This window comes from Panulirus ornatus, chromosome 25, assembly GCF_036320965.1.
Source record: "Panulirus ornatus isolate Po-2019 chromosome 25, ASM3632096v1, whole genome shotgun sequence".
NCBI lineage: Eukaryota > Metazoa > Arthropoda > Malacostraca > Decapoda > Palinuridae > Panulirus > Panulirus ornatus.
This window is the reverse complement of record NC_092248.1, coordinates 23,735,355-23,749,227: the sequence shown is the minus strand read 5'-3', so window position 1 is coordinate 23,749,227 and position 13,873 is coordinate 23,735,355. Positions and strand designations below refer to the sequence as shown.

The 13,873-nt window shown below is 39.4% G+C and overlaps 1 protein-coding gene across 1 annotated transcript in view; it reads left to right on the top strand.

Moving 5' to 3' along the window:
* Positions 1-13,873, top strand: part of LOC139757336 (glutamate receptor ionotropic, kainate 2-like) — a 76,865-nt gene that overhangs the window by 14,353 nt on the left and 48,639 nt on the right. Inside the window, 2 exon segments of the mRNA XM_071677759.1 lie at positions 9,199-9,348; positions 11,259-11,349. Coding sequence (XP_071533860.1) covers positions 9,199-9,348; positions 11,259-11,349 — 241 coding nt within the window.

Genomic DNA, 13,873 nt, shown 5'->3' with positions numbered 1-13,873 from the left:
ACACCACACATTGTCCTCAAACATCTCATTTCCATCACATCCATCCTCCTACGTACAACTCTATCCATAGCCCACGCCTCGCAACCATACAACATTGTTGGAACCACTATTCCTTCAAACATACCCATTATTGCTTTCCGAGATAATGTTCTCGACTTCCAAACATTCTTCAAGGCTCCCAGGATTTTCGCCTCCTCCCCCACCCTATGATTCACTTCCGCTTCCATGGTTCCATCCGCTGTAAGATCCACTCCCAGATATCTAAAACACTTTATTTCCTCCAGTTTTTCTCCATTCAAACTTACCTCCCAATTGACTTGACCCTCAACCCTACTGTACCTAATAACCTTGCTCTTATTCACATTTACTCTTAACTTTCTTCTTTCACACACTTTACCAAACCAGTCACAAGCTCCTGCAGTTTCTCACATGAATAAGCCAGCAGCGCTGTATCATCACTGAACAACAACTGACTCACTTCCCAAGATCTTTCATTTACAACAGACTTCATACTTGCCCCTCTTTCCAAAACTCTTGCACTCACCTCCCTAACAACCCCATCTATAAACAAATTAAACAACCATAGAGACATCACACACCCCTGCCGCAAACCTACATTCACTGAGAACCAATCACTTTCCTCTCTTCCTACACGTACACATGCTTTACATCCTCGATAAAAACTTTTCACTGCTTCTAACAACTTGCCTCCCACACTATATATTTTTAATACCTTCCACAGAGCATCTCTATCAACTCTATCATACGCCTTCTCGAGATCCATAAATGCTACATACAAATCCATTTGCTTTTCTAAGTATTTCTCACATACATTCTTCAAAGCAAACACCTGATCCACACATCCTCTACCAATTCTGAAACCACACTGCTCTTCCCCAATCTGATAATCTGTACATGCCTTCACCCTCTCAATCAATACCCTCCCATATAATTTACCAGGAATACTCAACAAACTTATACCTCTGTAATTTGAGCACTCACTCTTATCCCCTTTGCCTTTGTACAACTTCAATATGCACGAATTCCGCCAATCCTCAGGCACCTCACCATGAGTCATACATACATTAAATAACCTTACCAACCGGTCAACAATACAGTCACCCCCTTTTTTAATAGATTCCACTGCAATACCATCCAAACCTGCTGCCTTGCCGGCTTTCATCTTCCGCAAAGCTTTTACTACCTCTTCTCTGTTTACCAAATCATTTTCCCTAACCCTCTCACTTTGCACACCACCTCGACCAAAACACCCTATATCTGACACTCTATCATCAAACACATTCAATAAACCTTCAAAACACTCACTCCATCTCCTTCTCACATCACCACTACTTGTTATCACCTCTCCATTAGCCCCCTTCACTGAAGTTCCAATTTGCTCCCTTGTCTTACGCACTTTATTTACCTCCTTCCAGAATATCTTTTTATTCTCCCTAAAATTTAATGATACTCTCTCAGCCCAACTCTCATTTGCCCTCTTTTTCACCTCTTGCACCTTTCTCTTGACCTCCTCTGTCTTTCTTTTATACATCTCCCATTAAATTGCATTTTTTCCCTGCAAAAATCGTCCAAATGGCTCTCTGTTCTCTTTCACTAATAATCTTACTTCTTCATCCCACCACTCACTACCCTTTCTAATCAACCCACCTCCCACGCTTCTCATGCCACAAGCATCTTTTCTGCAATCCATCACTGATTCCCTAAATACATCCCATTTCTCCCCCACTCCCCTTACTTCCATTGTTCTCACCTTTTTCCATTCTGTACTCAGTCTCTCCTGGTACTTCCTCACACGTCTCCTTCCCAAGCTCACTTACTCTCACCACCCTCTTCACCCCAACATTCACTCTTCTTTTCTGAAAACCCATACAAATCTTCACCTTAGCCTCCACAAGATAATGATCAGACATACCTCTAGTTGCACCTATCAGCACATTTACATCCAAAAGTCTTTCTTTCCTGCTTCTATCAATCAACACGTAATCAATAACGCTCTCTGGCCATCTCTCCTGCTTACATACGTATACTTATTTATATCTCGCTTTTTGAACCAGGTATTCCCAATCACCAGTCCTTTTTCAGCACATAAATCTACAAGCTCTTCACCATTTCCATTTACAAAACTGAACACCCCATGTATACCAATTATTCCCTCAACTGCCACATTACTTACCTTTGCATTCAAATCACCTATCACTATAACCCGGTCTTGTGCATCAAAACCACTAATACACTCATTCAGCTGCTCCCAAATCACTTGCCTCTCATGATCTTTCTTTTCCTGCCCAGGTGCATATGCACCAATAATCACCCATCTCTCTCTATCAACTTTCAGTTTTACCCATATTAATCGAGAATTTATTTTCTTACATTCTATCACATACTCCCACAACCCCTGATTCAGAAGTACTGCTACTCCTTCCCTTGCTCTTGTCCTCTCACTAACCCCTGACTTTACTCCCAAGACATTCCCAAAACACTCTTCCCCTTTACCCTTGAGCTTCGTTTCACTCAGAGCCAAAACATCCAGGTTCCTTTCGTCAAACATACTACCTATCTCTCCTTTTTTCACATCTTGGTTACATCCACACACATTTAGACACCACAATCTGAGTTTACGAGGAGGATGAGCACTCCCCGCGTGGCTCATTCTGTTTCCCATTTTTTTAGAAAGTTAAAATGCAAGGAGGGGGGGATTTCTGGCCCCCCGCTCCCGTCCCCTTTAGTCACCTTCTACGAAACGTGAGGAATGCGTGGGAAGTATTCTTTCACCCCTATCCCCAGGGATAATATATATACATATATATATATATATATATATTTATATATACATATATATATATATATATATATATATATATATATATATATATATATATATATATATATATATATATATATATATATATATATATATATATATATATATATATATATATATATATATATATATATATATATATATATATATATATATATATATATATATATATATATATATATATATATATATATATATATATATATATATATATATATATATATATATATATATATATATATATATATATATATATATATATATATATATATATATATATATATATATATATATATATATATATATATATATATATATATATATATATATATATATATACACATATACACACATACACACATATACACACACACATGTATATATATATATATATATTTATATATATATATATATATATGTATGAAAAATGTAAGAAATATATATATATATATCCCTGGGGATAGGGGAGAAAGAATACTTCCTATGTATTCCCTGCGTGTCGTAGAAGGTGACTAAAAGGGGAGGAAGCGGGGGGCTGCAAATCCTCCCCTCTCTTTTTTTTTTTTTTCTAATTTTCCAAAACAAGGAACAGAGAAGGGGGCCAGGTGAGGGTATTCCCTCAAAGGCCCAGTACTCTGTTCTTAACGCTACCTCACTAACGCGGGAAATGGCGAATAGTTTGAAAAAATGGAATATATATATATATATATATATATATATATATATATATATATATATATATATATATATATATATATATATATATATTTTTTTTTTTTTTTGCTTTGTCGCTGTCTCCCGCGTTTGCGAGGTAGCGCAAGGAAACAGACGAAAGAAATGGCCCAACCTACCCCCATACACAATGTATATACATACACGTACACCCACGCAAATATACATACCTATACATCTCAATGTACACATATATATACACACAGACACATACATATATACCCATGCACACAATTCATACTGTCTGCCTTTCTTCATTCCCATCGCCACCTCGCCATACATGGAATACCAATCCCCTCCCTCCTCATGTGTGCGAGGTAGCACTAGGAAAAGACAACAAAGGCCCCATTTGTTCACACTCAGCCTCTAGCTGTCATGCAATAATGCCCGAAACCACAGCTTCCTTTCCACATCCAGGCCCCACACAACTTTCCATGGTTTACCCCAGACGCTTCACATGCCATGATTCAATCCACTGGCAGCACGTCAACCCCGGTATACCACATCGATCCAATTCACTCTATTCCTTGCCCGCCTTTCACCCTCCTGCATGTTCAGGCCCCGATCACACAAAATCTTTTTCACTCCATCTTTCCACCTCCAATTTGGTCTCCCACTTCTCCTCGTTCCCTCCACCTCCGACACATATATCCTCTTGGTCAATCTTTCCTCACTCATTCTTTCCATGTGCCGAAACCATTTCAAACACGCTTTTCTGCTCTCTCATCCACGCTCTTTTTATTTCCACACATCTCTTTTACCCTTACATTACTTACTCGATCAAACCACCTCACACCACACATTGTCCTCAAACATCTCATTTCCAGCACATCCAACCTCCTGCGCACAACTCTATCCATAGCCCACGCCTCACAACCATACAACATTGTTGGAACCACTATTCCTTCAAACATACCCATTTTTGCTTTCCGGGATAATGTTCTCGACTTCCACCCATTCTTCAAGGCTCCCAGGATTTTCGCCCCCTCCCCCCACCCTATGATTCACTTCCGCTTCCATGGTTCCATCCGCTGCCAGATCCACTCCCATATATCTAAAACACTTTACTTTCTCTAGTTTTTCTCCATTTAAACTTACCTCCCAATTGACTTAACCCTCAACCCTACTGTTCCTAATAACCTTGCTCTTATTCACATTTACTTTTAACTTTCTTCTTTCACACACTTTACCAAACTCAGTCACCAGCTTCTGCAGTTTCTCATATGAATCAGCCATCAGCGCTGTATCATCAGCGAACAACAACTGACTCACTTCCCAAGATCTCTCATCCACAACAGACTTCATACTTGCCCCTCTTTCCAAAACCCTTGCATTCACCTCTCTAACAACCCCATCCATAAACAAATTAAACAACCATAGAGACATTACACACCCCTGCCGCAAAACTACATTCACTGAGAACCAATCACTTTCCTCTCTTCCTACACGTACACATGCCTTACATCCTCGATAAAAACTTTTCACTGCTTCTAACAACTTGCCTCCCACACCATATATTCTTAATACCTTCCACAGAGCATCTCTATCAACTCTATCACATGCCTTCTCCAGATCCATAAATGCTACATACAAATCCGTTTGCTTTTCTAAGTATTTCTCATATACATATATATATATATATATATATATATATATATATATATATATATATATATATATATATATATATATATATATATATATATATATATATATATATATATATATATATATATATATATATATATATATATCTTTCTTTCTTTCATACTATTCGCCATTTCCCGCATTAGCAAGGTAGCGTTAAGAACAGAGGACTGGGCTTCTGAGGGAATATCCTCACCTGGCCTCGTTCTCTGTATATATATATATATATATATATATATATATATATATATATATATATATATATATATATATATATATATATATATATATATATATATATATAGTGTTTTGGGAGCAGCCGAGTGAAAGTGTTAGTAGTTTGATGCACGAGACCAGATTATAGTGATGGGTGATTTGAATGCAAAGGTGAGTAATGTGGCAATTGAGGGAATAATTGGTGTACATGGGTGTTCAGTGTTGTAGATGGAAATGGTGAAGAGCTTGTAGATTTATGTGCTGAAAAAGGACTGGTGATTGGGAATACCTGGTTTAAAAAGAGAGATATACATAAGTATACGTATGTAAGTGGGAGGGAGCGTGATAATTGATAGGCGCGCGAAAGAAAGACTTTTGGATGTTAATGTGCTGAGAGGTGCAACTGGAGGGATGTCTGATTACTAACTTGTGGAGGCGAAGGTGAAGATTTGTAGAGGTTTTCAGAAAAGAAGGGAGAATGTTGGGGTTAAGAGAGTGGTGAGAGTAAGTGAGCTTGGGAAGGAGACCTATATGAGGAAGTACCAGGAGAGACTGAGTACAGACTGGAAAAAGGTGAGAAAAAAAAACGTAAGGGAAGTGGGGGAGCAATGGGATGGGTTTAGGGAAGCAGTACTGCCTTGCGCAAAAGATGCTTGTGGCATGAGAAGCGTGGGAGGTGGAGATAGAAAGGGTAGTGAGTGGTGAGATGAAAAAGTAAAATTTTCAGCGAAAGAGAAGAGAGAGGCATTTGGACGATTTTTGCAGGGAAATAATACAAATGAGTGGGAGATGTATAAAAGAAAGAGGCAAGAGAAAGGTGCAAGAGGTGAAAAATAGGACAACTGAGAGTTGGGGTGAGAGAGTATCATTAAATTTTGGGGAGAATAAAAAGATGTTTTGGAAGGAGGTAAAGTGCGTAAGACAAGGGAACAAATGGGAACATCAGTGACCGGGGCTAATGGGGAGGAGATAACAAGTAGTGGTAAGGTGAGAAGGAGATGGAGTGAGTATTTTGAAGGTTTGTTGAATGTGTTTGATGATATAGTGGCAGATATAGGGTGTTTTGGTCGAAGTGGTGTGCAAAGTGAGAGGGCTAGGGAAAATGATTTGGTAAACAGAGAAGAGGTTGTAAAAGCATTGCGGAAGATGAAAGCTGGAAAAGCAGCAGGTTTGGATGGTATTCCAGTGGAATTTATTAAAATAGGGGGTGATTATATCATTGACTGGTTGGTAAGGTTATTTAATGTATGTATGACTCATGGTGAGGTGCCTGAGGATTGAAGGAATGCTTGCATAGTGCCATTGCACAAAGGCACAGGGGATAAGAGTGATTGCTCAAATTACAGAGGTATAAGTTTGTTGAGTATTCCTGGGAAATTATATGGGAGGGTATTGATTGAGAGGGTGAGGGCATGTACAAGCATCAGATTGGGGAAGAGCAGTGTGGTTTCAGAAGTGGTAGAGGATATGTGGATTAGGTGTTTCCTTTGAAGAATGTATGTGAGAAATACTTAGAAAAGCAAATGGATTTGTATGTAGCATTTATGGATCTGGAGAAGGTATATGATAGAGTTGATAGAGATGCTCTGTGGGAGGTATTAAGAATATATAGTGTGGGAAGAAAGTTGTTAGAAGCAGTGAAAAGGTTTTATCGAGGATGTAAGGCATGTGTACGTGTAGGAAGAGAGGAAAGTGACTGGTTTTCATTTAATGTTGGTTTGCGGCAGGGGTGCGTGATGTCTACATGGTTGTTTAATTTGTTCATGGATGGGGTTGTTAGGGAGGTGAATGCAAGAGTTTTGGAAAGACGAGCAAGTATGCAGTCTGCTGGTGATGGGAGAGCCTGGGAAGTGAGTCAGTTGTTGTTCGCTGATGATATACTGCTGGTGGCTGATTCGGGTGACAAACTGCAGAAGCTTTTGACTGAGTTAGCTAAAGTGTGTGAAAGAAGAAAGATGCGAGTAAATGTGAATAAGAGCAAGGTTATTAGGTACACTAGGGTTGAAGTACAAGTAAGTTGAGAGGTGAGTTTGAATGGAGAATAACTGGAGGAAGTGAAATGTTTTAGATATCTGGGAGTGGATTTGGCAGTGGATTTCACACACTTTACCTAACTCAGTCACCAGCTTCTGCAGTTTCTCACATGAATCACCCACCAGCGCTGTATCATCAGCGAACAACAACTGACTCACCTCCCAAGCTCTCTCATCCACAACAGACTTCATACTTGCCCCTCTTTCCAAAACTCTTGCATTCACCTCCCTAACAACCCATCCACAAAAAAATTAAACAACCATGGAGACATCACACACCCATTCCGCAAACCTACAATCACTGAGAACCAATCACTTTCCTCTCTTCTTACACGTACACATGCCTTACATCCTCGATAAAAACTTTTCACTGCTTCTAACAACTTGCCTCCCACACCATATATTCTTAATACCTTCAACAGAGCATCTCTATCAACTCTATCATATGCCTTCTCCAGATCCATAAATGCTACATTCAAATCCATTTGCTTTTCTAAGTATTTCTCACATACATTCGTCAAAGCAAACACCTGATCCACACATCCTCTACCACTCCTGAAACCACACTGCTCTTCCCCAATCTGATGCTCTGTACATGCCTTCACCCTCTCAATCAATACCCTCCCATATAATTTACCAGGAATACTCAAGAAACTTATACCTCTGAAATTTGAGCACTCACTCTTATCCCCTTTGCCTTTGTACAATGGCAATATGCACGCATTCCGCCAATCCTCAGGAACCTCACCATGAGTCATACATACATTAAATAACCTTACCAACCAGTCAATAATACAGTCACCCCCTTTTTTAATAAATTCCACTGCAATACCATCCAAACCTGCTGCCTTGCCGGCTTTCATCTTCCGCAAAGCTTTTACTACCTCTTCTCTGTTTACCAAATCATTTTCCCTAACCCTCTCACTTTGCACACCACCTCGACCAAAACACCTTATATCTGCAACTCTATCATCAAACACATTCAACAAACCTTCAAAATACTTACTCCATCTCTTTCTCACATCACCACTACTTGTTATCACCTCCCTATTTGCGCCCTTCACTGAAGTTCCCACTTGCTCCCTTGTCTTACGCACTTTATTTACCTCCTTCCAGAACATCTTTTTATTCTCCCTAAAATTTAATGATACTCTCTCAGCCCAACTCTCATTTGCCCTCTTTTTCAACTCTTGCACCTTTCTCTTGACCTGTCTCTTTCTTTTATACATCTCCCACTAAATTGCATTTTTCCCTGCAAAAATCTTCCAAATGCCTCTCTGTTCTCTTTCACTAATAATCTTACGTTTTCATCCCACCACTCACTACCCTTTCTAATCAACCCACCTCCCACGCTTCTCATGCCACAAGCATCTTTTGCGCAATCCATCACTGATTCCCTAAATACATCCCATTCCTCCCCCACTCCCCTTACTTCCATTGTTCTCACCTTTCCCCATTCTGTACTCAGTCTCTCCTGGTTCTTCCCCACACAAGTCTCCTTCCCAAGCTCACTTACTCTCACCACCCTCTTCACCCCAACATTCACTCTTCTTTTCTGGTATATATATATATATATATATATATATATATATATATATATATATATATATATATATATATATATTACGAGATATACTGTTGGTATTATTGTCAGCCACTTGGACCCAGGCAAGATGTGAACAGTAAGATTGACATCTTTATCTCGTGTAACATCCAGTTTCCTTACAGATTTTCTTCGAGACCCAAGCTGGTTGTGGCAGCAGAACACGCGGAACCTGACGTAGTGCTGGTGCCAGAAGCGAGCACAAATTCTTCCCCGTTATTCACAGGTCCTCTGATCAACTTGCTGAACATACTTGCTAAGGCAATGAACTTTACGTGAGTTCCTACACCAGTTACTGCCCCTCCGTACAACGTGGTGATGTTCTGTTGATGTGGTCTATCCAATGAGAAACCTCTTCATCGGAGCACCTTTCTGTAATATAAACAATTACAGTAACATTGTTATAAGGAGCATGAGGGTTTGGAATGTAGGAGTACATATGAAGAGAATACTTGGCATGAAGGAAGTCATGAAGGCTGTGTATTCTTCGTGGTAGAGGTCACGTATATGATATATTTGGAGTGGAGGTCATATAGATAGAATGACTGTACATTTAGGTAATTACAAATAGGAAATCACACACACACACGCGCACATACATTCAAACACAAACACACACACACACACACACACACACACACGGTAGATAAAATGCTTGGGAGATTGCACGGCATACAGGATTGGTGCTTATTGGCAAAGTGACAGATTATAAAGTCCGAAACACAGAAGTTCACGAATCAAAATTACATATTCATGCACAGGCATGTACATATATACACGTGAATATATCTAGACTTGCTGCCTTCATCCATTCATCTCCCCACCGAGCCACACACGAAATAACATCCCCCACCCCATCCCCCTCTAGCGAATCAGCGCCAAGAACGGACAAAAATAGGCCACATTTGTTCTCACTCAGTCTCTAGTTGTAATGTGTAATGTCCCGAAACCATAGCTCCCTTTCCACAGGCAGGCCCCACAGATCTTTCCATGGTTTACTCCAAACGCTTCACTTGCCCTGGTTCAATCTATTGACAGCACGTTGACCCCGGTATACCATTTCGTTCCAATTCACTCTATTCCTTGCACGCCTTTCACCCTCCGGCTTGTTCAGGCCCCGATCACTCAAAATCTTTTTCACTCCATCCTTCCACCTCCAATTTGGTCTCCCACTTCTTCTTCCCTCCACATCTGACACATATATCCTCTTTGTCAATCTTTCCACACTAATTTTCTCCATGTGACCAAACCATTTCAGCACACCCTCTTCTGTTCTCTTGCCACACTTTTTATTACCACACATTTCTCTTACCCTTTCATTACTTACCTGATCAAACCACCTCACACCATATATTGTCCTCAAACATCTCATTTCCAACACATCCACCCTACTCCTAACCTAACAACCCCTTCCATAAACAAATTAAACAACCATGGAGACATCACGCACCCCTGCCGCAAACCGGCATTTACTGGGAACCAATCACTTTCCTCTCTTCCTACACGTACACATGCCTTACATTCTTGGTAAAAACTTTTCACTGTTTCTAACAACTTAATTTCCACACCATATATTCTTAAAACCTTCCACAAAGTATCTCTATCATCCCTATCGTATGCCTTCTCCAAATCCATAAATGCTACATACAAATCCATCTATTTTTCTAAGCATTTCTCATACATTCTTCAAAGCAAACACCTGATCCACACATCCTCTACCACTTCTGAAACCACACTGCTCTTCCCCAATCTCATGCTCTGCACATGCCTTCACCCTCTCAATCAATACCCTCCCATACAATTTCCAAGCAATACTCAACAAACCTTGCATATATATATATATATATATATATATATACATACATATAAATGCATATTTGTAGACATTACATTACATATACATATACATATTCATACTTGCTTGCCTTCATCTATTCCAGATGATACCCCGCCCCACGGGATAGCGTTACTATCCCCTGCTTCAGCGAGGCTACGAGGAATACAGACAAAAAGGCCACATTCGTTCACACGCAGTTGTGTGTGTTTTTGCGTTGGTGTGTGCATGTTTCTTTGTGTGTGTGTGTGTGTGTGTGTGTGTGTGTGTGTGTGTGTGTGTGTGCGCGCGCATGCGTCTCCATACATACTGCTGCCTGAACATGATCCACAAGTCCTCTATCGTCTCCAGGTACAGTTACGTGCGGCCTCCTGACGGCGCTTGGGGGATCAAGATGGATAATGGCTCCTGGAACGGCATGGTGGGCTTGGTGGGCAGGAAGGTATGTTGGAACAGAAGAAAGAAGGAAAGAAAGAAGGAATGAAAGAAAGAAAGAAAATGCAAAAGAGAAATAGATAACTGGAGTCCTGGCTCATAAGAAGGTCATCTCCAAAAGAATATGTCTATTAACTAACTTTCCCATTTAGATCGACAGAGTTCAGATTGCTTAGGTAGAATGTTCTCCTCCTACTTCCCTTATCAGTAGACAGCCAGCAATATAAAGGATGGTAGAAACACCAAATGTGTTGAAGTACAGCAACCATGCAGTGTTACAGATGCGAATAACAATGGATGCTACAGAAAACTGTTTACCCTTATTTACGCTAGTCTGTAATCTGGTAATTTGTCTCTGGATAGGAATCTTCTCTTTTACCTGAAAATAAATTATAACTTACAACTGTATATATTTGTTCGTATTTTCATCCGGTAAAAACTAAAAATGGTTAGTATATTCAAACAGATTATGACTTTATCAATAGATTCGGTGACAAACATTTTTCACATTAGCATCTTACAGTGTTTAAGAATACTGTCAGGAAACAAGATCACTTTCTCCTTAGTTACTATTACATCATTATATTGTTTCAGTCCATCCCATTTCGTAACTGGGTTGCCATGTACATCATATGTCATTATTCATATTCTAAAAATCTATTCTGAAATTTGGAAACTTACATATATATATATATATATATATACATATATATATATATATATATATATATATATATATATATATATATATATATATATATATATATATATATATATATATATATATATATATATATATATATATATATATATATAAAAATATATATATATATATATATATATATATATATATATATATATATATATATATATATATATATATATATATATATATATATATGTATATATATATATACGATTTTTGCAGGGAAAAAATGCAATTGAGTGGGAGATGTATAAAAGAAAGAGACAGGAGGTCAAGAGAAAGGTGCAAGAGGTGAAAAAAAGGGCAAATGAGAGTTGGGGTGAGAGAGTATCATTAAATTTTGGGGAGAATAAAAAGATGTTCTGGAAGGAGGTAAATAAAGTGCGTAAGACAAGGGAGCAAATGGGAACTTCGGTGAAGGGCGCAAGTGGGGAGGTGATAACAAGTAGTGGTGATGTGAGAAGGAGATGGAGTGAGTATTTTGAAGGTTTGTTGAATGCGTTTGATGATAGAGTGGCAGATATAGGGTGTTTTGGTCGAGGTGGTGTGCAAAGTGAGAGGGTTAGGGAAAATGATTTGGTAAACAGAGAAGAGGTAGTGAAAGCTTTGCGGAAGATGAAAGCCGGCAAGGCAGCAGGTTTGGATGGTATTGCAGTGTAATTTATTAAAAAAGGGGGTGACTGTATTGTTGACTGGTTGGTAAGGTTATTTAATGTATGTATGACTCATAGTGAGGTGCCTGAGGATTGGCGGAATGCGTGCATAGTGCCATTGTACAAAGGCAAAGGGGATAAGAGTGAGTGCTCAAATTACAGAGGTATAAGTTTGTTGAGTATTCCTGGTAAATTATATGGGAGGGTATTGATTGAGAGGGTGAAGGCATGTACAGAGCATCAGATTGGGGAAGAGCAGTGTGGTTTCAGAAGTGGTAGAGGATGTGTGGATCAGGTGTTTGCTTTGAAGAATGTATGTGAGAAATACTTAGAAAAGCAAATGGATTTGTATGTAGCGTTTATGGATCTGGAGAAGGCATATGATAGAGTTGATAGAGATGCTCTGTGGAAGGTATTAAGAATATATGGTGTGGGAGGAAAGTTGTTAGAAGCAGTGAAAAGTTTTTATCGAGGATGTAAGGCATGTGTACGTGTAGGAAGAGAGGAAAGTGATTGGTTCTCAGTGAATGTAGGTTTGCGGCAGGGGTGTGTGATGTCTCCATGGTTGTTTAATTTGTTTATGGATGGGGTTGTTAGGGAGGTAAATGCAAGAGTCCTGGAAAGAGGGGCAAGTATGAAGTCTGTTGGGGATGAGAGAGCTTGGGAAGTGAGTCAGTTGTTGTTCGCTGATGATACAGCGCTGGCGGCTGATTCATGTGAGAAACTGCAGAAGCTGGTGACTGAGTTTAGAAAAGTGTGTGGAAGAAGAAAGTTAAGAGTAAATGTGAATAAGAGCAAGGTTATTAGGTACAGTAGGGTTGAGGGTCAAGTCAACTGGGAGGTGAGTTTGAATGGAGAGAAACTGGAGGAAGTGAAGTGTTTTAGATATCTGGGAGTGGATCTGGCAGCGGATGGAACCATGGAAGCGGAAGTGGATCATAGGGTGGGGGAGGGGGCGAAAATCCTGGGGGCCTTGAAGAATGTGTGGAATTCGAGAACATTATCTCTGAAAGTAAAAATGGGTATGTTTGAAGGAATAGTGGTTCCAACAATGTTGTATGGTTGCGAGGCGTGGGCTATGGATAGGGTTGTGCGCAGGAGGATGGATGTGCTGGAAATGAGATGTTTGAGGACAATGTGTGGTGTGAGGTGGTTTGATCGAGTGAGTAACG